At 18.4% G+C, this 22,693-nt stretch overlaps 3 protein-coding genes across 3 annotated transcripts; 2 read left to right on the forward strand and 1 right to left on the reverse strand.

Moving 5' to 3' along the window:
* Positions 1–147: 147 nt before the first annotated feature.
* On the forward strand, positions 148–15,888 carry PGAL8A_00461500 (conserved Plasmodium protein, unknown function; the record flags this gene model as incomplete). The annotated part of the gene is made up of 1 exon (XM_028673380.1): positions 148–15,888. The coding sequence occupies one exon, from the start codon at positions 148–150 to the stop codon at positions 15,886–15,888; it is 15,741 nt and encodes a 5,246-aa protein (XP_028529838.1).
* A 962-nt stretch (positions 15,889–16,850) lies between these two features.
* VPS16 (vacuolar protein sorting-associated protein 16, putative) lies at positions 16,851–19,661 on the reverse strand (the record flags this gene model as incomplete). The annotated part of the gene is made up of 1 exon (XM_028673381.1): positions 16,851–19,661. One exon carries the CDS (start codon positions 19,659–19,661, stop codon positions 16,851–16,853), a length of 2,811 nt encoding a protein of 936 aa, XP_028529839.1.
* A 1,023-nt stretch (positions 19,662–20,684) lies between these two features.
* Positions 20,685–22,199, forward strand: PGAL8A_00461700 (3-hydroxyisobutyryl-coenzyme A hydrolase, putative; the record flags this gene model as incomplete). The annotated part of the gene is made up of 1 exon (XM_028673382.1): positions 20,685–22,199. One exon carries the CDS (start codon positions 20,685–20,687, stop codon positions 22,197–22,199), a length of 1,515 nt encoding a protein of 504 aa, XP_028529840.1.
* Positions 22,200–22,693: the final 494 nt, after the last annotated feature.

The following is a 22,693-nucleotide window of genomic DNA, read 5'->3' on the forward strand; positions in this document are numbered from 1 at the left end:
ATTTTTTTTTTTTTTTTTTTTTTTTTTTTTGTATATATATGTATATATATAAATATATAAATATATATATATATATATATAAATAATTTTTAAAGGTTAAGGTATTAAAGAAAAATTAAAAAAAAAAAAAAAATAAAGAAAAAAAATATGAAAAGTTATTCACTGAATAATTTAGATAATAAGAGTATCAATAATATTTATAAAAAATTGATAGAAAATAATACAAATCACAATATAAATAACTTAAGTAATCATGAAGAATGTAATACAGATGAAAAAAATATGAAAGATGAAATTGTAAATGAAGTTTTAAAACTAAAGACAGAATTGAAAAATGTTTTAATGGAAAATAATGAATTAAAAAAAAAATACAATGAAGATACAGAAAAATTAAATTTAGTTGCTTTAAAAAATGCTACTATATTAAATGAAGTTTCTGATGAAAAAAAAACGATTCAAATTGAATATAATAATTATAAGATTGAATCAATGAAAGACATAAAAAGATTACAAGATGAATTAGATAAAAATGTAATAATGCTAAATTGCCTTAAAGATGAAATATTATTTAAAGAAGAAGAATTAAGAAAAGCAGAAGTCATTGAAAAACTTTATAAGCAAGAAACAGAAATGAATCAAGAAAAAGATATTAAAATAAAAAATTTAGAAAAATTATTGAATGAAAAAAATAATATTAGTGAACAAGAGGCAATTGATAGATTAACTGAAAAAAATATTAAAGAAGAAATAGAATTAATAAGAAAAGAATTAGAAAAAAAAAATAATGAACTAATAATTCTAAATAAAAAATATGAAAATTTAAAAAAAACAAATAGAGAAATAGAAAGGAAAATAAGTTTTTTGAAAGAAGAAGTGGATTATTACAAGAATAATGAAAATAGTTTTATAATGCAAAATATTTTTAATTCAGAAAATAATTTAGATGATTCTATTTGTAAAAAAAATCTTATGAAAATTTATGTCTTATATAATGTATTATACAAAATAATTTTATATGACCAAAGAAGTTTGCTTGAAAAAGAAAAATTTGCTTATTCTCTTGAAAAAGAGAATACTCATTTTTTGAAAAAATTTATCACAGATGAAATTTATTGTCAATATTTAAAAGACTGTATTAGTAAAATAAATTTAACATATCAAATAGATCTTCATAAGCAAGAAAAAAAATATATGATATTAAATTCAGAATATGATATACTTTATAATAAATTTTTGCATGAAAAAAATGAGAACTGTTTGTTAAATGAAAAATACGAAAACATAATTTATAACCAAAAGGCAGAAATAAATAATTTGAAAAGTCATATAAGTACACAAGACAAAGATAAGGAAATTTTAACAAAATATATAGATAATTATATAACCTATATAGAAAATTCTTATGAAAAATATTGCATTTTAAAAAATGATTACAAAAATTTAGAAGAATCTTTTAATGATCTTGAAGAAAAAAATAAAAATTTAATGAATTTAGTTAATGGAAATGATAAATATGCAAACATTTTATTTGAAAATAATAACCTAAAAACAAAAAATACGATAACATTAGACATAGATCATATAAAATTAATTAAAAATGATATTAAAGATAAAGATATTCAAATTATAGAATTAGAAAGTAGAAATTTAGAATTAGAAAAGCAAATAGACAAACTAAATGAAGAGTTATTAAAAAATAAAAAGAATAAATACACAGAAAATGAATCTTTGAAGTTAAAGGAATTATGTTACGATTTAAAAGATATTTGTTCTAAGTTAGAATTAGAAAATAAAGAAAAAAATTATATAATAGATGATCTTACTGAAAAGTTAAGTCAAGCAGAAAAAAAAAATAAAGATAACCAAGTAATATTAGAATTATCAGAATTCAGGATTCAAAATTTTAATGATAACGTAAAATATTATCAACAAAAAGTAAATGAATTAAGTGAAAAATTACAAAAAAAAGAAGAGGAAATAGCTATTTTTCAAGATTACAATGAAAGATTAAAAGATGAAAAAGAAAAAATGGTTTTTGAAAATGAAAAAATAATAAAAACTTTAGAGGAAATTCAAGAAGAAAATGATAATTTGAAAAAGGAAAGGAATATTATAAGAAATAATATACTTGATAATAGTGCATTATTGTTAAATGACATATATTATTCAAATGAAAATCCTATTATTAATATGAACGATATAAATAATAAAATTTCAGATAATGAAAGTAAAGAAGAAAAAGGTAATATTTACAAAGATATTTTAAAATTAAAACAATCTAAAAAAAAAGTAGTGCAAGAAAAAAATGATTTAGAAGCTAAAATAGATAAGTTAACAGATGAAAACATTTTATTAATTAAAGAGAATGAAGAAGTTTTTGACAAATTACAAATGTTATCAAAGGAAAATATAAAAATGAATAATGAGTTAATACGTGCTAAAGCGGATGCAGAAAAATCTTTATTTTATTTAGATCGTGAAAAAAAAGAGAAATTAAAATATAAATTATTATTAAGAAAAAGAAAAAGAAAAAACAAAAAAATGTATAACATCTTTAACAAAATGATGAATACAGTAAGACACTTAATTATAAACATAAAAAAAATAGATAAGGAAAATAAAAAAAATGATATTAACAATTCTTTTTTTATTTCATCTTCTTCTGAAGATAATTTTGAAGAAGGTATGTTATCGGCAAATGATAATTCTAATACTCAGTTGATTTTATCTTCTATTACTAAATCAAAAAATAGCAATAATAATACAAGTATTGATGGAAAAAATAGTATGCAAAGCAAATCAACCAAAGTTTTTAAGTTACCTGAAGATATAAGTAGTTTAAAGTTTATTGATAAAGGAAAAAACATTCATAAAAGAAAAAAAAAAAAGACAGTTTACATGAGAATACGAATGCATAGATTCTCTATATGTAATAATTTTAAAATTAATTTAATAAAATATAAAAAGGCATATAAAGAACTAAATAATACATTGTATTTTTTAAATGAAAAAAAAAATGATAACTTGAATATTTTAGAAATCCAATCTAAAAATGTAAAAACTCTTGAAACATTTTATTCTTTACCAAATAGTACAGATTCAAAAATAATAACACATGAAAAAAAAAAAAAAAAAGAAAATGATTTTTCATTTTTCGAAATAGAAAAGTTGATAAATGACATAAATTATGTAAATAGAAAATACGAATCAAAAGTAAAAGAAACTTTAATAATGCAAAAAAAATTAATAGATAATGAAAAGGAGTTTCATAATACCAATATAAAGTATGAAAATTTATTAAATGAACACGACTCTTTAATATCAGACATAAAAGAAAGAACTGAAAAATTATCAACTATTGAAAAAGATTATAATTTGCTATTTGTTAAATATAATGAAACACAAGATGAAATAAAAATGCATGAACAGAAGACACAAGAAATATTTAATGAATGTAATGAGTTAGTTGAATACATGAAAAAAAAAGAAAATAAAATAAAAGAGTTTGATGAACATATAAAAAAAATAGAAATAAAATACAAAGAAGAAAAGGAGAAGAATGATATATTAACAAAAGATAACATTTCATTAGATAATTTAAATTCTAAATACAAGGAAGATATAGAATTATATAAAAAAAAATGGGATAGTATGCAAACAGAATTAAAATTAAGGTTGTCAAAAATTGAAGAACTTGAATTAATTCAAAAAAATGCAGAAAATGAAATATTTTATCTTAAATCAGCTACTTATAAATTTGAAATGAATTTAAAGGAAGCCCATGATGAATTAAACAGAACAAATGAATCTGTAGTAAAATTAAAAAAAGAAGTAAACGAAAAAAAAATGAATATAGATATATTGAAAGAACAAATAATAAAAAGGGATTACTTTTTATATAATATAAATAAATCTTATAAATCGAAAGAATATTTTTACAAAAATTTGAAACAAAGAGTTCAAGGTTTCAATAAAACATTTATAGAACTATGTGAAAATTTTGAAATGAGTGAAATAAAAAAATTTAATGAACTTTACGAAGATTTTGAATATAATGATAATGATTATAAAAAAAATGTTTCAAATTTTTTAATGAATAAAAAGGAAGCGTTTTTAGATACTGCAGAAGAAATTGTGAAAAAAGTAGATGTATTAGCAGAATTTAATTCAAAATATGAAGAGGAAAAAAAGGAAATGATAAATAAAATCAAAGAATTAGAAAATAAGTTAAATATCAAAATGAATGAAAATAATTTATTATATGAACAATATGAAAATAATTTAAAAAATATTTTAGTTGAAAGAGATGAAAGAGTAGAGGATTGTATAATACTTTCGGAAGATGTGAAAAAAAAAAATAATGAAATAAATATTTTAATGAAAGATTTGGAAGATAAAAATATAGAATTAAATGAAGTAAACATGAAATGTACCTTTTTAAGTAATGAAGTTCAAAATTTAGAAAACGCAAAAAATCATCTTAAAGAGAAATTAAGAGACATTGAAACTAATCTAGATAAACAAATAGATATTTTAAAAAAAGAAAATGATTATTTAAGAGATGATGTTTATAATTTAAAAAATATTATTCATAATTTAGATAATGATATAATTAAATTGAAGGATACAGTAGATAACTTAAACCAAGAAAAATATGAGTACGAAAAAGAAATAGATAAATTAAGAGAAATAATAGAAGAAGAGAAAAAGTTTAATGATATACTGAAAGAAAATGAACAAAATTTTATAAAAGAAATAAAAGAAGCACACTTATATGCTGTCACAAAAGAAGAAGAAATTAATACATTAAAATTAAATTATGAATTAGAACAAAAAAAATATATAGATCAAATCGATAAATTAAAAATACAAAATGACGAAATTAATAATTCAGTTAAAAATAAATTAAAGGTAGTTTCTGATTTAGAGGCAAAAATGCTTGAATACAAAGTGTTATTAGATAAAAATACAAGCATGAAAATGTTAGTTCAAGATTTAGAAAATAAAATTGATGATTTAATAAAAGATAATGAAAAATTGAGTGTGGATTTAAAGAAAGAAAAAATATTAGGACAAGAAAAAGAAAAAAATATAGTTTCATTAAATGAAAATATTAAAATATTTGAGAAGAAAATACTGGAACACGACTCCATGTTATTAAAATTAAAAGATGAAAAGGAACAGTTAAATCAGGAAATTCTGATATTAAATGATATTAAAAAAAATAAGGATCATTTAATAGAAGAATTAGAAAATAATTTAAGAAGAGCAGTATTTGGTGATATTAAAATAAGTGAAATAGAAAAAACAAAATTAGAACATAAAATTTTTACTGAAGAGGATTTAGGGTTAAATGGAGATGTAGATTTTAATGATTTAGTTAATTCAAAATTATGTATTTTCAATAATAATAATAATAACATAAATGTAAAAGAGTTAAAAAAATACAGTTTGCTCTTAAAAGAAGAAAACGATAATATAAAACAAGAATTAAGAAAATTAAAAGATAAATTATTAATTGATGAAAGGAAAAATGTTGAAATGGAAAGAACAATAGAAAGAAGAGATGAAATTATACGAAAAATGAATAATGAAATTATATCTTATAATGAAAAAATTAAAAATCTAGAGAAAGATACAAGTCAGCTTAATTCAGAATTATATGCAGTTAATGAATTACTTGCATTAAGAAGTGATGAATGCAAAGAATTATCCATGGAGTTATATGAATTAACAGATGTTAAAAATAAATTGATAACTAAAAACGAAGTTTTCCAAAAACAAATAGAATTTTTTAAACAACAAATTGAAGAAAAATCAGAAATACTGAATGATTTAGATATGAAAAAAGTAGAAAATGATTATAAAGAAAATGAGAAAAATAATATAATTAATGAATATAACAAAACTTTAAACTTCTATTATAAAATATGTTCTCATATTATTTATTATAAAAAATATATTGAAAAAGAATTAAACACAAAAGATAATGTGGAAAATGAAATATTAATCAATTCATTAAACTTGAGTAATGTTAGTGATTCAATAAATAATGAATTAACTAATTTAAAAATTAATGATACTAATGAAATATCAGATTATATAAATGAATTTTTAAAATGTGTGAGATTGCTAATATTTAAAAAAAGAGTGTTTGAATCAAAATTAGAAAATGCAGAAAAAAAATATAATGATTTTAAAGAAAAATTAAAAGAAGATAGAGAGTTAATCAATGATTTAAAAAAAAAATTAAGACAAAACGAAGAATATAATTTAAATAATAAAAATAGTTACGATAATAACCAATATAATAAATGTGTAAATAATAAATCTCCAATTAATTATAAAGAAACAATTTTCGAAATATTAAATAGTGATAAAAATAAAATGGTAGAAGAAAAAAATAACATGTTTTTAAAATATGAAAACGAAAAATTAATTGAAGAAAATAAGTATTTGAATGATCAAATACATAATTTATATAACTTACAGAATAGTGTAAATGAGTTAAAAAAAAAAAAAGAAAAAAATGAAAATGACAATGAGCAAACTGATTATACATATGTAGCTGAAAATAAGTGTTTAAAGTTGCAAATAGAGACAGTAAATAATGAATTAAATATATATAAAAATAAAAATGAATATTTAAAAAAAAAAATAGAAAATTATGAAGAAATAATTGATAATTTGCAAAATAAAATAATAAATATTATTGATAAACAAAAGGAATGCGATGAGGAGTTTTATAAAATGGAGAAAGAACTAGAAAGAAAGAGTAAATACATAGAAAATTTGATAAAAAAAAGAAAGGAAGATCAAGAAAGTTTAGAGATAGAGTACTCTAAAAGCTTGAAATTCGAAAAAGAATTTTTATCTTTGAATGATGAAATATTTAAAAAAGAATCAAAAATTAAAGAATATGAAGAAATTTTAAAGAAGTTAAATGAGGATATAAAGGAACACATAAAAGAAAAAGAACAACTAAAAGAGTATGTTGAAAATATGAAAACCAAATATGAATTATTTGAAAATAAGTACAATGAACCATTTGATGTATTTGAAAAAGAAAAAGAACGCGAATCTGAAATAAAAAAGAAAGATGAAAATGATTTATTAGGAAAATTAAAAAATTATGATGAAATTATAACAAATTTATTAGATGAAAAAGCTAAATTATTACATAAATATGATGAATTAAAAAAGATATTTGATGAAAAATTAAAAACTCAATCCATGCTTCATGAAGAAATAAGTGAGTTAAAAAAAATTAACGAAGATTTAAGTGAAAAAAATAATTCCTTGTCTGAAAATGTTAAAAATTTAGTTAAAGAAAATGAACAGTATAATATGAAATTTTTAAATTTAGATAAAGAAAAACTCGATTTATACATGAAATATTTAAAAGCATCTGAAGAATTAAATAATATTTCATCTTCTAATTTACATGAGAAAAGTAATTTAAAAAAAAATGATGATAAACTAATGAATTCCTTATTGTTAATAGAAAAAGAAATAAAAGAAAAAGAAGAAAATTTAGAAATTAAATTAAATAGTATAAAAAAATATGATGGTAAAAATAATAAAAAGGAAACTGAAGATATAGAACAACAAAAGGATATTATAATAAAAAAAATAAAAGGTGAAATTAACGATTTAACTATTGAAAATGATTTACTAAAGGTAAAAATTAGTGAATTAGAAAGTTTAAATAAAAATATATTTAATGATAATAAAGAATTAATTAAAATTATTTCTTCCATAGACGGTAAAAATATATCAGATAAAAATGATGGAAACTTAAAAATTTTAGAAATAGAAAATTCTAATAATTATAAGGATTTGGTGACTGAAAACAAATTAGAAAAAGAAGAAAATGAAAACTTAAAATTAGAAATTAATAATCTAAAATATAAAATTGATGAATATAAAATTATTATGAATAAAAATTCCCATTATGAGAAAAGTTACAAAAAAGTGAAAAATTACTTATTCTACTTGAATGATAAAATTAAAACATTCATAGAAATATTCAATGAAAGCAATTTCAATTATGAATACTTTAGAACAGAACTAAAAAAAATAAAATCAACAAATTTAATGATTATAGAAGATGTTTTTGAGTCTATCGATGGAATTGCATCAAAAAAAAATCTTCCAAGTGATTATTCATTAGATGATGATAACAGTAGCATTTACTCACAAGTAATCGTAAACTTTTTTACGGCTTACAATAATGAAAGACATGAAAATGACATTATTATTAATAGAGAGGAATTAAACAAATTTTATAAATTTATTATAAAGTTAAAGGAGGAATATAAAAAAAAATGCCTATTAACAGAAAACCAAAAATATATTATTGAAGAGTTAAATAAGGAAGTATTCAATTATTCAAAACAAAATGGAAAACATCAGGAGGAAAAAGAAAAATTGAGAAACAGAATTAATGAAATAATTAATGAAAATTCTATGAATATTGAAGAGTTCTCAAAGATGCGTGAAAGCTTATTAAATAAACTTGAAGAAGAAATAAATAAAAACAAAAAATTATCTGAAGAAAAAAATGTGGAAAATAAACATAGCAATATATATGAGAAAATTCAAATAAAAGTAGAAAGTCCATTAAGTTTAAAAAATATTGACGATAATATAAAGGATGAGGAAAAAGACAACAGGAATCTAAATAAAATTTCTATTTTATTAGACGAATATAAAGAATTAATAGAAAGTAGATCTAAATTGTTAGTAGAAAATAATAAATTTATGTCAGAAAATGATACATTAAAAGAAGTTATAAAAAACATGGATGAAAAAATAAATAATTTAATAGACGAATTAAATGAAAAAAATATTGTAATTAATAATAAAAATTTTGAAATAGAACAAATGAACTTAGATAAAACAAAATATTCAAAAAATGAAACAAATAATGTTATAAGAGAATATGAGGAAATAATTTTAATAATTGAACAAAAAAATAATGAATTAGAAAACAAATATGAAAAATTAAAAAAATGTAATAATGAAGTAAATAGTAAATATAATAACTTATTCAATGAATATAATTCATTAAAAGATTTTTTAAAGGAAAAAAAAAATGAAGCTAGTGTTTCTGATTTAAAAGAAAAAGATAATGTAGAAAATGATATTTCGGAAAATAAAAAAAATAAAGAAAACATTACAAATTATATAGAATCACTTGATTTGTTAAAAGACAATAATTCATTAACATTGAAAAAGCATATAAATTTAATTGAACTTTTAAATAATGATTTCATAAAAAACAGTGAACTTGAAAATTTTATAAATTTATTAAAAAAGGATATTAATAGTATAATGAATGATAATTATTACAATGAATTGATTTCAACGAAAAACGAATTGATTAAAAAAATAAAAGAAAAAGAAAATGAAGTAAAAAATTATGAGATTGTTATAAATAATATGAATTTATGCTTGGATAACAAAGAAGAAGAAATTGATAACCTAAAATATATTTATGAAGAAGAATTAAGAATAAAAGAAAATTTACAAAAAAAACTAGATGAAAGTCATAAACAAAAAAATTCTGACATTTTTTTGAAGAATGAAGAAATGTTTTTAAAAATAGAAAGCGATTATGAAACATTATTAAATGAATATAAAATATCTTTACATTCATTAGAAGAAGCTAATAGAAAATTAGAAGAATTAAAAAATGAAAAAGAAGAAAATGAAAAAATAAAAGAAAAAGAGGTAAAAGAAAAAGAATTAATTATAAAAAATTTAGAATCAATTAATAATCAACTTGAAGAAAAAATAAATGAAATAAAAAAATCGTTAAATGAAGAATTAGAGTTAAAAGAAAATGTAATAAAAAAAAAATTAGAAATTCTTGACACATTAAACAATGAAATTAAATTTTTAAATAATGAGAAAAATACAAATAACACTTACATTAAAGAATTAGAGCTAAAAGTAGCCAATTCAAATAATGAAATAAGTACATTAGACAGTTTTTTAAAAGATTCAAAAGAAGAAATTAATTTTATAAAAAATTTATTGAATGAAAAAGAAAATGAAATATCTGAACTTAAACAAAAAATAGATAATTATATAAATCATGTAAATGATAGTAATATATGTAATAAAAATTTAGATGTAAATAATAGAAATATTAATGAAACAGAAACAAGCAAAAAAAGTGAGGAAATAATTTATTATGAAAATGAAATTGATCATTTAAAAAAAAGTAATCAGATTGAAAATGATTTGCATTATAAAAAATTAAATGAATTAAGAACAGAATTAAAAAATTCTTTTACAAATTATAATAAACTGAAATTTGATACGAATAAAAAAATTGAAGAATATGAAGAGGAGGCTAAAAATTTAAAATATTATATGAACATATTAGAAGAAGAGAATGAAAAAAAAAATAAAAAATATGCATTAGTTGAAATAGCTATAAAGGAAATGGATAATGAAATTAAAATTCTCAAAGATGATATAGATCAGAAAAATATGTATATAAAAGATCTTGAAAATACTATTGAAAAAAATTCAAGAGAAATGGAAATTTTAGAAGAAGATACAAAAATATTAGAACATAAAATTATAACTTATATTGAATCTAAAAGAAACAATATTGAAGAGTTAATAAATCAAATAAATAATGAGACAAAAACAAAATATTTATCATTTATTAAAAATGTAATGATTAAAGTTCATCAGAATTATATGAAAAAAGAATTAAAAGAAGAAATTGATGATACTTTCATGAAAAAAGAAAAAGATATTATATCCTTAGAAGAAACATTAAATAAAATGATTTCAGAAAAAAATAAATATGAAAAGGAAATTAATGAAAAAAAACAAGAATTAAATATTTTGAATGACAAAAAAAATTCTTGTAATGATGAATTGAATAATCTAATAAATGAATATGAAAATAAAAAAAAAGAAATAAATAATAAATTAAATGAAATTGACATGAAAGAAAAAAATATAATACATAAAGAAAATGAATTAATGCATCAAAATGAAAAATTTATGATTAAAGAAAGTGAATTAATAAAAAGAAAAGAAGAATTAGTCAATAGGGAAAATGAGTTAATACAAAATAAAGAAGATTTAATAAATAAAACTAATGAATTAATGATTAAAAAAGAAGAATTAAATAATGATAAAATTCATATGGAAGAATTAAAAAATGATTTAATGATTAAATTTGAAAAATTATATAGTGCTCATAATGACATAAAAATGAAAGAAACAAAACTAAAAAAAATTTATGAAAAATTAAAAGATCATAACATTATAGAATTATTGGATGTTAATAATAATGAAAGTGTATTAAATGATTCCTTAAATAACAATATAAAAAATTCTCCTTCATTAAAGAAATTAGCAGAAGATGATGTTGATAATGAAAATGAAAGTCTAAATTTAGATTCACTTGAATATACTACATATTTTAAGGAATTTAAAAAAAGAATTAAAAATTTAAAAAGTGATTTAATAAATCGTGAAAAGGATTTAGAAATATACAAAAAAACATTTGAAATCGAAAAAAAAGAAAAAGAAATTTATAAAATAGAATTAGAAAAATTAAAGGAATTATTAAACATTGAGCAAATGAATAAAAAAAATATAGACGAAGAATTAGCAAAATATAAAAGTGATGATACTAATATTTTGACATCCTTAAAAGAATCAGAAGCATTATTAAATGAAAAAAATAAACAAATCTTAGATTTACAACAAAAATTAATTGAATTTTCAAATGAAATAAACATACTAGATAATAATAAAAATCTTTTACAAGAAAAAAATGATGATTATGAGAAGAAAATTGAGGATTTAAATTCAGTAATTAAAGATTATGAAAAGGAAATAAATGAATTAAATAAAGAAAAATTAAGTATTACTAAAAAATCAATAGAAAAAATAATATATGATGGGGAAGATATTAAAAAACTAAAAGATAATTTAGATGAAGCTCATGAATTGATAATAAATTTAAAAAATAAAAATGAGGAATTATATAACATAAATATAGAATTACAACAAGCTAATAAAGATATGCGGTGTGACATTGATATTTTACTAGCCAATATTGAGAATATGAATGATGAAAAAATATTTAATGAAAAAAAAATAAAAGAAGATGAGGTGAAATATAATGAATTAAAAATAATTTATGAAGAAAAAGTAGAAGAATGTAAAAAAATATTTAATATGTTAAGTTTAAAAATGAAAAAAAAATTAGCATTAGAAAAAGAACAAGAAGGTGGAAAATTAGAAAACAACAATATTAATAATAGTATTGTAAGCATTTATGATGAATCAGATGTAGATCAAGATAGAAAAATTTTTCATGAATTAAATCAAAAAAATAAAATAATTGAATCTTTAAATGACAAAATATCTCAATATGATAAAGAAAATTTAAAAAAACAAGAAATTATATATGAATACAAAAATATAATTAATAATATTTCAAGTAAAATACATATATTTGAAGAGAATTTACATTTTTTAATACAGTTAAACGAATTTATAAATGAAAATGATTGTAGTTATGAAAATGTGTTGCTTTTATTAAAAGATTCTATGATATATAAAAAAATTCTAAATAAAATTTTATATGAAAACCAATTTTATAATAAAATTATTTTAATAAAAGAATGTTTGTTCGATATGATAAGAAAAAATACATCTAGTGTAAAAGAGACTTTGAAATTAAGTCTATTAAAAAAAAAAAATTCTAAGAAAATGGGAGATTTAATCGATAATAACCCATTATATTATAGCGAAAATTTAGATTCATTTCACAAAACAAATGAAGAGTTGACAGACAATTTAGATAATAAATTAAAAAATATAGATGATGATTTTGGTAATTTTGAAAACGTATGCATTGATATATATAATTCTTACAAAAAGAATGATTGGAATAATATACATAATAAATTAAGTGAGTTAGAATATCATTTTATAAATATTTTAAATAATATTATAAATGAAATTAAAAAGATAAATAAAAACATAAATATTGAAAAGGAGGAATTAAAAAAAAATGTTAAAATATTAAAGAAAAAAATGAATTCATTATCTAATGATTTTTTTAAAAATGTAGAAGAATTAGATAAATTAAAAAACCTTTTAACAAAAGAATCTGCAAAAAATGAAATATTATTAAAAGAAAATGAAGAGTTAAGTATGTTATATAAGAAATTAAATGATGACTATAATGACAAAGTAGTTATCATTCAAAATAATGAATATGAATTAAAAAATTTGCAAGAACAGTTAATTGAAAAAAACCAAACAAAAACAAGGACGGAAAAAATAAATTATTATCTTAAAACAGATTTAAACTATTTAAATACTTCACTAGATCAAGCCACACACAGTTTAAATGAATTAAATCATGAAAATATGAAAAATAAAATAATATTAAAAGAATTAACAGAAAAAAATATTTATCTTAAAAATGAGATATGTGAAAAAGAAAAAATTATAGAAAATCTAGAAAAAAATTTAGAGTCAAAAAATAATGTAATAAATGAATTAAAAGAATTCAATGAAATTTTAATTAAAAATATAGAAGAGAAAAGTGAGTATAACGAACATAATAAAAACGTAAATGAAGAAGACAATAAAAGAAAAATAAATAAAAATAAATCAAGTAGCATATATAAAGAAGTATTTACAAACGAACCTTATGAAGAAATAAATAAGAAGGAGTTAGTGATAATAATAAACAAATTAGAAAATGATAATGAAATATTAGTAGAAGAAATGGAAATGTTGAAAAATAATTTTGATGTATTAAAAGAAAAGAAAAAGGAATTAGAAGAAATTATAAATAGTAACGACATAGCATTAAATAAAAAAGAAATAGAACTAAATGATGCTATAATAGAAAAAGAAAAAGTGATGGAAGAAATAAAAAGATATAAAATTAAATGCATACAAATAATAGATATATGCTTTAATAAAGACTTTAATATAGTTGATATAAGAGAGAAAATAACAGCGATTTTTGAAAATGAAGATGAAGAGATAATAGATATTATAAATTGTCATAAAAGCATGTTGTACAATAACAAAATAGAAAAATCTAATGAATTACAAGATGATACAATAAGTTTAGAACAAGATAAAGTTATACACATTGAAGAAATGAGTAAAAAAAATGAGGAGTTAATAAAAAAAAATGAAGAAATATGGAAACTAAACAAATATATTGAAGATTTAAATAGAGATATTACAGATAAAAATTATATTATAATTAAAAATCAACAAGATATTGAAAATAAAGATGACTTATTAGAAAAAAATAAAAATTATATTAATTTTTTAAAAGATCAGATAAAACTATTATGTAATAATATTGATGAAAACAATTTATTTGATATAAATAATGTTAAATTGTCTCCTGCACTTAGAAGTATTATAAAAAGAAGTAGCTTTAATAATAACATACATGATAAACATAACGAAAAAGAAAAAACAAATTATGAAGGTATTATGAGTGAAGATATATTAAAAAAAAGTGATATTTTTGATCAAAGTGAAAAAAGATTATCTGACTATAATAATCAAGAGCATTTTAATTTTTATGATGAAAATGAAGTAAAAATTGAAGAAATGAAATTAGAAGTAGATGAATTAAATGATAAGTTAAAAAATGCAGATTCACAAATAAAAATTTTGAAACAGGAAAATAATGATTTAATAGAAAAATGTGAATTTTTAAGAGAGGAATTAAAAAATACTCAAGGTACAAAAAGACATTTAATGCTATGTGAAAGTAGGTTAAATATATTACAAAAGGAATTGGAAGATAAACAAAAAAAAATAGACGCACAAAACAAAACTGTAGATGAATGTGTAGATATATATGTAGAAGAGAATTCTGAAAATTTTAATAAAATATTAGAATTAAAGAAAGAAAATGAAAAATATAAAATAGAAATTAACATTAGTAATGATGAAATATTTAAACTGAAAAATGAAGTGCAAATTTACAAAAACGATATAAAAAATTTAAATTCAACTCTTGATTTTTATAAATCTATTCATGATGAATTAATGAATGAATTTAACACGGAAGAATCGCATAATGTATATTATATAAAATTATGTGAACATTATAAAAAAGAAAATGAAAATTTTAGGGAACATATTAAATCAGAAGAAGAAAACAAAAAACAACTTTTGAACAGTATAATGGAAATAAGGAATCAATTAAATAAAACTATGAAAGAAAATTACGAAATAACGTTAGATTTAGAATTTTTTCAAATGCAAAATAGCTTGCTAAAAGATAGTTGCAATTATTATAAAGAAAGAGAATCTATTTTAATAAATAATATAGATGAAAATAATGATAATTTAAAAATTATAGAAAATTATAAAGAAGAAAATTTAAAAGTCTTTATAAAAAAATTAAAAGAAGAAATACAAAAATTGCATGATGAAATAAATAAAAAATCAAAAACAATTGTATCTTTAAAATATCAAATCAAAGAATATCATTTTGAAGAATTTTCTAAAAAAAGTGGAAATTTACAGAATAATGAAGTTGAAGAAATAATAAATATAAATAATATGACTTATATTCAAAACAATTTATGTATATACATAAATTTATTTAAAAGTGTTTTATTTATTATCAGTGAAATTTTGTTTTTTACTGATCCAACTAATAGCTTGTATTTTGAGATATTGACACTTTTAAAATTAAAAAATGACAATGAGTCAGAAGCAGAATTGGACACAACGATACAAAATTTTAAGTTTTCTAAAATAGATTGTGATAATATTTTCCAATCTGTTCTCAAATCAAAACATATTTTAAGAGAAAAATTGCAGCTTTTGCAATTAAAAATTTGTTAAACATAGTTTAATCATAAATATTTTAATATCTTTTTAAAAAATTTATAATCTTATATAAATATGTATCTTCCATTAACTTATAGAAAAAAAATTTATGTTTATATGCATTTGTATTTTTTTTGAATAAAAATTTACATTATGAAAAATTTATATATATTATTTAAAAAAAAAAAGAAAAAAAAAAAAAAACATCAATAATAATAAAAATTATTTTTAATAAAAATTTTATTATTTTTTTTTTTTTCTTTTTTTTTTTTTTTTGTATTTTCCTAGAATATATAATATATAATATATATTTCAAAAAATTTGTTAAATTTCATGTATTTTTTTAAAAATTTTAAATATAATAAAATTATAATTTTATTATATCATTGTTTTTCAATGTATTTTTTTTATAAAATGAAGAATATCATTTTTTTAAGTTACACATTTTTTTTTTTTTTTTTTTTTTTTTTTTTTTGCTACAACATATTATGTATTTTGTTTTATAAGTTCAAAAGATAAAAATATTTTTAAAGAAATATATATTTTTAATATATAAATTATATTCTATTAATTCTAAATGTTTAACTTTTTTTTTTTTTCTTAATTACATATTAACAACAAAAAAAAATAAATATAATAAATTTATTTCGAAATTGTTTATTAGAACAATGAATAATTAATAATAAAAAAAAAAAAAAAAAAAAAAAAAAAAAACATTAAATCTTAAAAATAGTTAAAATTATTAGTGTGTATAAAACAACGTAAAAAAAAAAAAGTTTTTTATTGTAAGCTTAAAAAATAATATAAATCAATATAGCATATGAATAAATATAATTATGAAAAACATATTTATTTACAAAAAAAAAAAAAAATAAAATGAAAAAAATTTAAATTATTTAAGAATAAAATTGTGCTATTGTAGTCTACTTTTTTATAAACTTATATGAATTATAAGAAAATAATGCCTTTGTCAAATATTATCTTATATTTGATATAGCATCGGTAATTGTTTGAAATATTGTGCTTGTAATTTTTTGTGATTTTAGCTGTTTTAACACATTTTCTGCTTCTTTTTGCATATTAAATTTTGTAAACCACTTATATTGTGTATTTAAATCTTTATTTTTTTGAATTAATTTAATAGTTAGTGGAATTGAACCGTATTCGTAAGAGCATTCAATAAAATAATCCATTCCTATTGGCGATACTCTATAATTTGCAAAATTGTATAATTCATCAAAATATTTATTTTTAGCTAGTGCATATATTTTACATCTCCAAAACTTCGGTTCAGATATTTTAAATTTTTTACAAAGGTTATCTGCATCCAAAAATTCACCGACTGATATAATATATTCAACAGTCTTCATTAATGATAATCCTTGAATTTTATGAGGATATCCTATAACTGATTTTTTATTATACTTCATTTCTAACTCTTTTTGATAGTTTAATAAATCTATATTATTCATTATTGATGAATGAACAAAATTTATATGACTATTCATTTTATCTGTTGTTAAAAATCCTGCTGAATATGCTAGCCATGTTTTTTTTTGTTCATAATTTTTTTTGGAAAGAGCTAGATCTAGTGTAACAAAAGCAGCTTGTGAATGTTGTCCATTTTTTTCATAAAATTGCTTAAGTAACTTATATTGCTTTGTTTTTTTGCAATAAATGTAAAAACAGTTAGAAGCTTGGATATTATTTTTAAAAACTTCTGTTAATGTAGACAATTCCTTTTCTCCATCTATATTTTCTTTTTCTTGATTTATAATATTTATAATGCATAAATAAACAAGTTCAATATCTTTGGAAAGAATTGCCTTTTCAACTGATAAAGTATAATTAGCTAATTTTAGTAACATATCAATTTGTTTTTTTTTGTTTTCTTCATATTGAATAATTATAGTAGCCAATTGTGGTCTTAAACTTTTAGCAGCAATAAAAGCAATATAGGAATAATCTATATTTTTCTCGTTTTTTATTTTTTCTGTTATAGTACAGTATAATTGTTCGTCAGTTAATTCAATTGACTTTTCAATTTTTTCTTTACACCATTCAATTAATATATTATCCGTTTTTATTCCTGCATATTCACAAATTCTATAAGCTAAAAAATATTCTTTTCTTCTAACAATATATTGAACAAAAGTAGGTATAGTAATAAATTTAAGTTCTGAAGCTGTAATAAAAATATCTAAGGGAGGTTTTCTAACATTCATGCATATTCTTAAGTACAAACAAAATAACAAGAATTTATTACAGTTATAACTAATTTTCATAAAATTTTTTCCGAATAGAGATGTTTGTAGTAATAAGTTTATTATATTTTCATTATATTCATGTGTAGCAGCATCTAAACATTCTTCAATAGCAACATCTAAATTATTATTAAATGCTCTTATTTCATCATCAAGACAAATGTTTCCATTTTTATACTTTTCATATGAGTAAAGTAACATAGCCGAAGGAGTACAACTTCCTATACTAAAAATATTAAAGACAGATTTTCGAATTCTGCTAACATATTCATAACTTTCTTTACTTATAATTTTTACTCCATATATATCTCCAATTAAATATAAATTATGTCTATATTGGTATGGAATCCACTGATTTTTTGGTCCACCTACAAATAACATATGTTGTATATCATTAGATGGAGTAATCATAGGAGTATAAACGGCTAAACAATCATCACCACACCAAACAATTTGTTTTATAGTTTTTTTACTATCTAAAATAGTTTCTTCAATACACTTATTTAAATTATTAATTAAATAAATTCTTATTATGCCATTATTCGATAAAAACGCTAAAATAGTTCCTGATTTTGAAATAGACATATTAATATATGGATGACTATAATCTGTATCATAATATTTGTAATGATATCTATTTACCAATGCAAATCCTCCATTACATAAAGCTATTAATATGTGTATATTTAGCTCTTCATTTATTCGTTCTTGCTGTATTTTATTGTTATTGGAATTTACAGAGGTCTTATTTAAATCATACGTAGTGGTCTTTATTAATATATTTTTTTTTTTTCTTTGTGTCCCATTTTCATCTTTTATATTATATTTTTCATTACTTTTAATAAGCACATTGTTTTTGTAATTCATACTTTCATTTATATTTTCCTTTTTATCGAACGTATTTGTTATATAATTTTTTAAATTTAATTTCAGTAAATCATTATTTGGTTTTCTATCAAAATAGTTTTGTTCAATATTCAAATCGTTATTTAATTTGTCTTCTTCAATTGCACAAATACAATTTGGTTTTCCTTTTAAATCAATATTAGGATATTTAATACAATTATTACCACTAAAATAATAATTAACATATATATTTAACTTTTCTGTTATTATAATGATACCCTCTTCACATATTTTTCCTGTTAATATTCCTTCACTTTTTATATTTTCATCTAATGAAAAAACAAAAATTTTTTCACAAAAACAGGAGTATACTCTAACTATATTATCTTTAAATAATAAAACTAAATCATTATTTTTATTCCATCCAAAACATATTAATCCATCATAACTTAATCTGCAACTTGATATTAGCCTACCAATATTTGTATATATTTTTAAATTATCTTTCTTATTATAATCATCAAACTTCTCTTTATTCATTAAGACAGCTATTAAACCTAAATATCCTGAACAAACAATACTATTATTTAATATATCTTCATTGCTCCAAACCATATTACTTATTTTTTGCTTTCCATAATAAGTATTATCAATATTTCTCCATTCATTTGTATTCATAGTTTTTAAAAAAAATAAAATGATAAAATAAAAAAAAAAAGCATAAAAAAATGTTATACAAATAATTTGTATATTTTATAAGAAAATTTTCTTATCTCACTTTTCAATATACATGATTATCAAAAAAAAAAAAAAAAAAAAAAGAAAAAAAAATATTACTAATATGATGAATAAATTGCAAACATACGTAAATATTACACATATAAATATATATATTCCATATTTGTGTATTTCAAACTACCTTTTCAATTAAAAAATAAATTTATCAAGTATAAATAAATATATAATGTGAATGCTAAAGCATTACATAATAATTATACCAAATTATAAGTATTCATAATTAATTAAAATGAAATTCATATAAAGAATATAAATATATAAATATGACTCTATTTTTTAATGAAAAAAAAATAAAAAAAAAATAGGTAAGAGGAAAATTCTAAAAAAATTACATATACATATATTCTTATTCGAAATGAGTGTATATAAAATTAATATAAAACTTTGCTTTAACTTTTTTTTTTTTTTTGGAATTTTTTTTAAAATTTTATTTATTTTTCTCTTAATAAAATAAAAAAGACTAAATGAGTTAAAATTATTTTTATTATAAAATCTTTTATTTTTTCTTATAAAAGAAATATTTTAAATATAATATATTTTTTTTTTTTATCAATATTTTAATTTTTATAAATATGTAGAATTTTGATTAATTCGCTGATACATTAAGAATTGAATCTTTATAGAATAAGTAAAATAATTATCTCCAGCTTTAATTTTTATTTTATACCTTTATATTAAAAAAAAATTATACTAAATATTATGTGTACATTTTTTAGTGAATCCTTTTAAAAATATTTTTATATAAGCAATATTTTTTATATATATATATTTTCCTATATATACTATATAAATCTAAGAAGCTTTTTATTTACTTTTTTTAAAAACTTATAATCTAAATTTTTTCAAAATATAAAATTTAGGTTAAATTAATATATATATATATATATATATATTCAGGTAATAATGGTAAAAAAATTTTCATTACATAATGTGAATAACTGTCGTTTAGCAAACGTTTTTGATTATGCTGCAAAATTAAATGAAAAAAATTACTTCTTTCACACATTCCTTTTTTATAAAAATATATGCTATCAGAAAAAAAAGAAAATAAGTATATTTCTTACTTATCCAAATAGATACAAAAGAAATATTGATGAACTTGACAATAATTTATATTTTCTTTTAAAAAATAATATAAAAATTTTAAATCAAATGGCAGAACGAAATGGCCTAAATCAAATAATTAAACATAATATATCTAACAAAAAGATGTGCAATAATATTAATAAAAATATAGAAGACAAAAATTCTACTGATAAAAATGACTTAAATGTAAATAATGAAAATAAAAGCGATGAAAAAAAAAATATGGATGATATAATAGATTTAGAATTATCTGATATTTGGTCAAAAAAAACATTATTAGTAAATTATAAAAATAATATATTTGAAATAATTTTAAATAGGCCGGATAAATTGAATGCATTAAATAAAGATATGGTAACTGGCTTATTAAATATGATAAAGAGTTTAGATAATGATAAAAGATGCCATATGATAGTGCTTAGAAGTATTAATACAACTAGTTTTTCATCAGGTTCTGATGTAAAGGCTATAATTGAAAACAAAGAAAAAGGATTAATGCATTTAAGACAACTTTATTTGTATATTAATTATTTATCAAAATTTAAAAAGAATTTTTTATGTATTTGGAATGGATATGTTATGGGAGGAGGGTTAGGAATTTCTATGTATTCAAAACACAGAGTAATTCATAAAAATGTTATTTTTGCAATGCCAGAAAATAAAATAGGTTTTTTCCCTGATATTGGTTCTTGTTATTTTTTTAAAAAATATTTTGGTAGAAATATTGGATTACATTTAGGATTAACTTCTTTAAAATTAAATGAAGCAGATTTAATGAATTTTAAAGTATGTACCAATTATATTGAAAATATTGACTTATTTTTAAATGAATTAAAAAATATTAAAAAAAATAATCTAAATGATTTTAATAATGAATATCATAAAATATTAAGTAAATATCCTTTAAAAGATTGTAATGTTACCCCTGTATTAACAGAAGAATTAGTTAGCAATATCAATAAATATTATAATTCTGCAAATAATTTAGAGGAATTAATAAGCAAATTAAAAAAAGATAATAATGATTTTTGCAAGAAATTATTATCTGACATTAATAACAATTGCTATTTCAGTTGTAGATTTTGGTTTTCATATTTTCTTTATAATTATGATAAGACTTTAGAAGACATATTAGATAATGATTATAAAATCTCTCAATATTTTTTATATCATACAAAAACATTTGAAACAGGTGTAACCGAAATTCTTGCAAAAAAAAATAAAAGTTTTCAATGGAACAAAGTAGAAGAGATTAAATATATGGAAATGGAAAATATTGAAGATATATTAATGAATAAAAATTTCTTGTCTATTAAAGATGAATTTGTATAAATATAAAATATATTAAAAAAAAAAAAAAAAAAAAAAAAAAAAAAAAAAAATAAAATTTTTTAAGTAATAGAAAAAAATATAAATATATAATTTATAACTAAAAAAAAAAAAAAAAAAAAAGAAAAATAACAATAACAATAAAATTTTATAATAAACATTGAAATATTGATAAAAGAAAAAAAAAATAAAATGAAATAAAGATGAATTACATATATAAAATTTATTGAAATTCATAAAATGATAATATAATAATATATAATGTGAAAAAAATTAAGAGAACAAATTACAGAATAGTTTTTAAGATACAATGTATATAGTTTTTTGAATACAAATATATAAATTTTTTCCCTTTCTTAAATTATAATATTTATAAAAATACCATATATATATATATTTAATAACTAAAAAATTATAATATAAATTTACAATATTATTATTTTAAATATCTAATAAACCATTTAAAAAAATTTTTAATATGCTTTTTAAAATAATTA

The sequence above is a fragment of the Plasmodium gallinaceum genome (genome assembly GCF_900005855.1).
Source record: "Plasmodium gallinaceum strain 8A genome assembly, contig: PGAL8A_v1_130, whole genome shotgun sequence".
Taxonomy (NCBI): Eukaryota; Apicomplexa; class Aconoidasida; order Haemosporida; family Plasmodiidae; genus Plasmodium; species Plasmodium gallinaceum.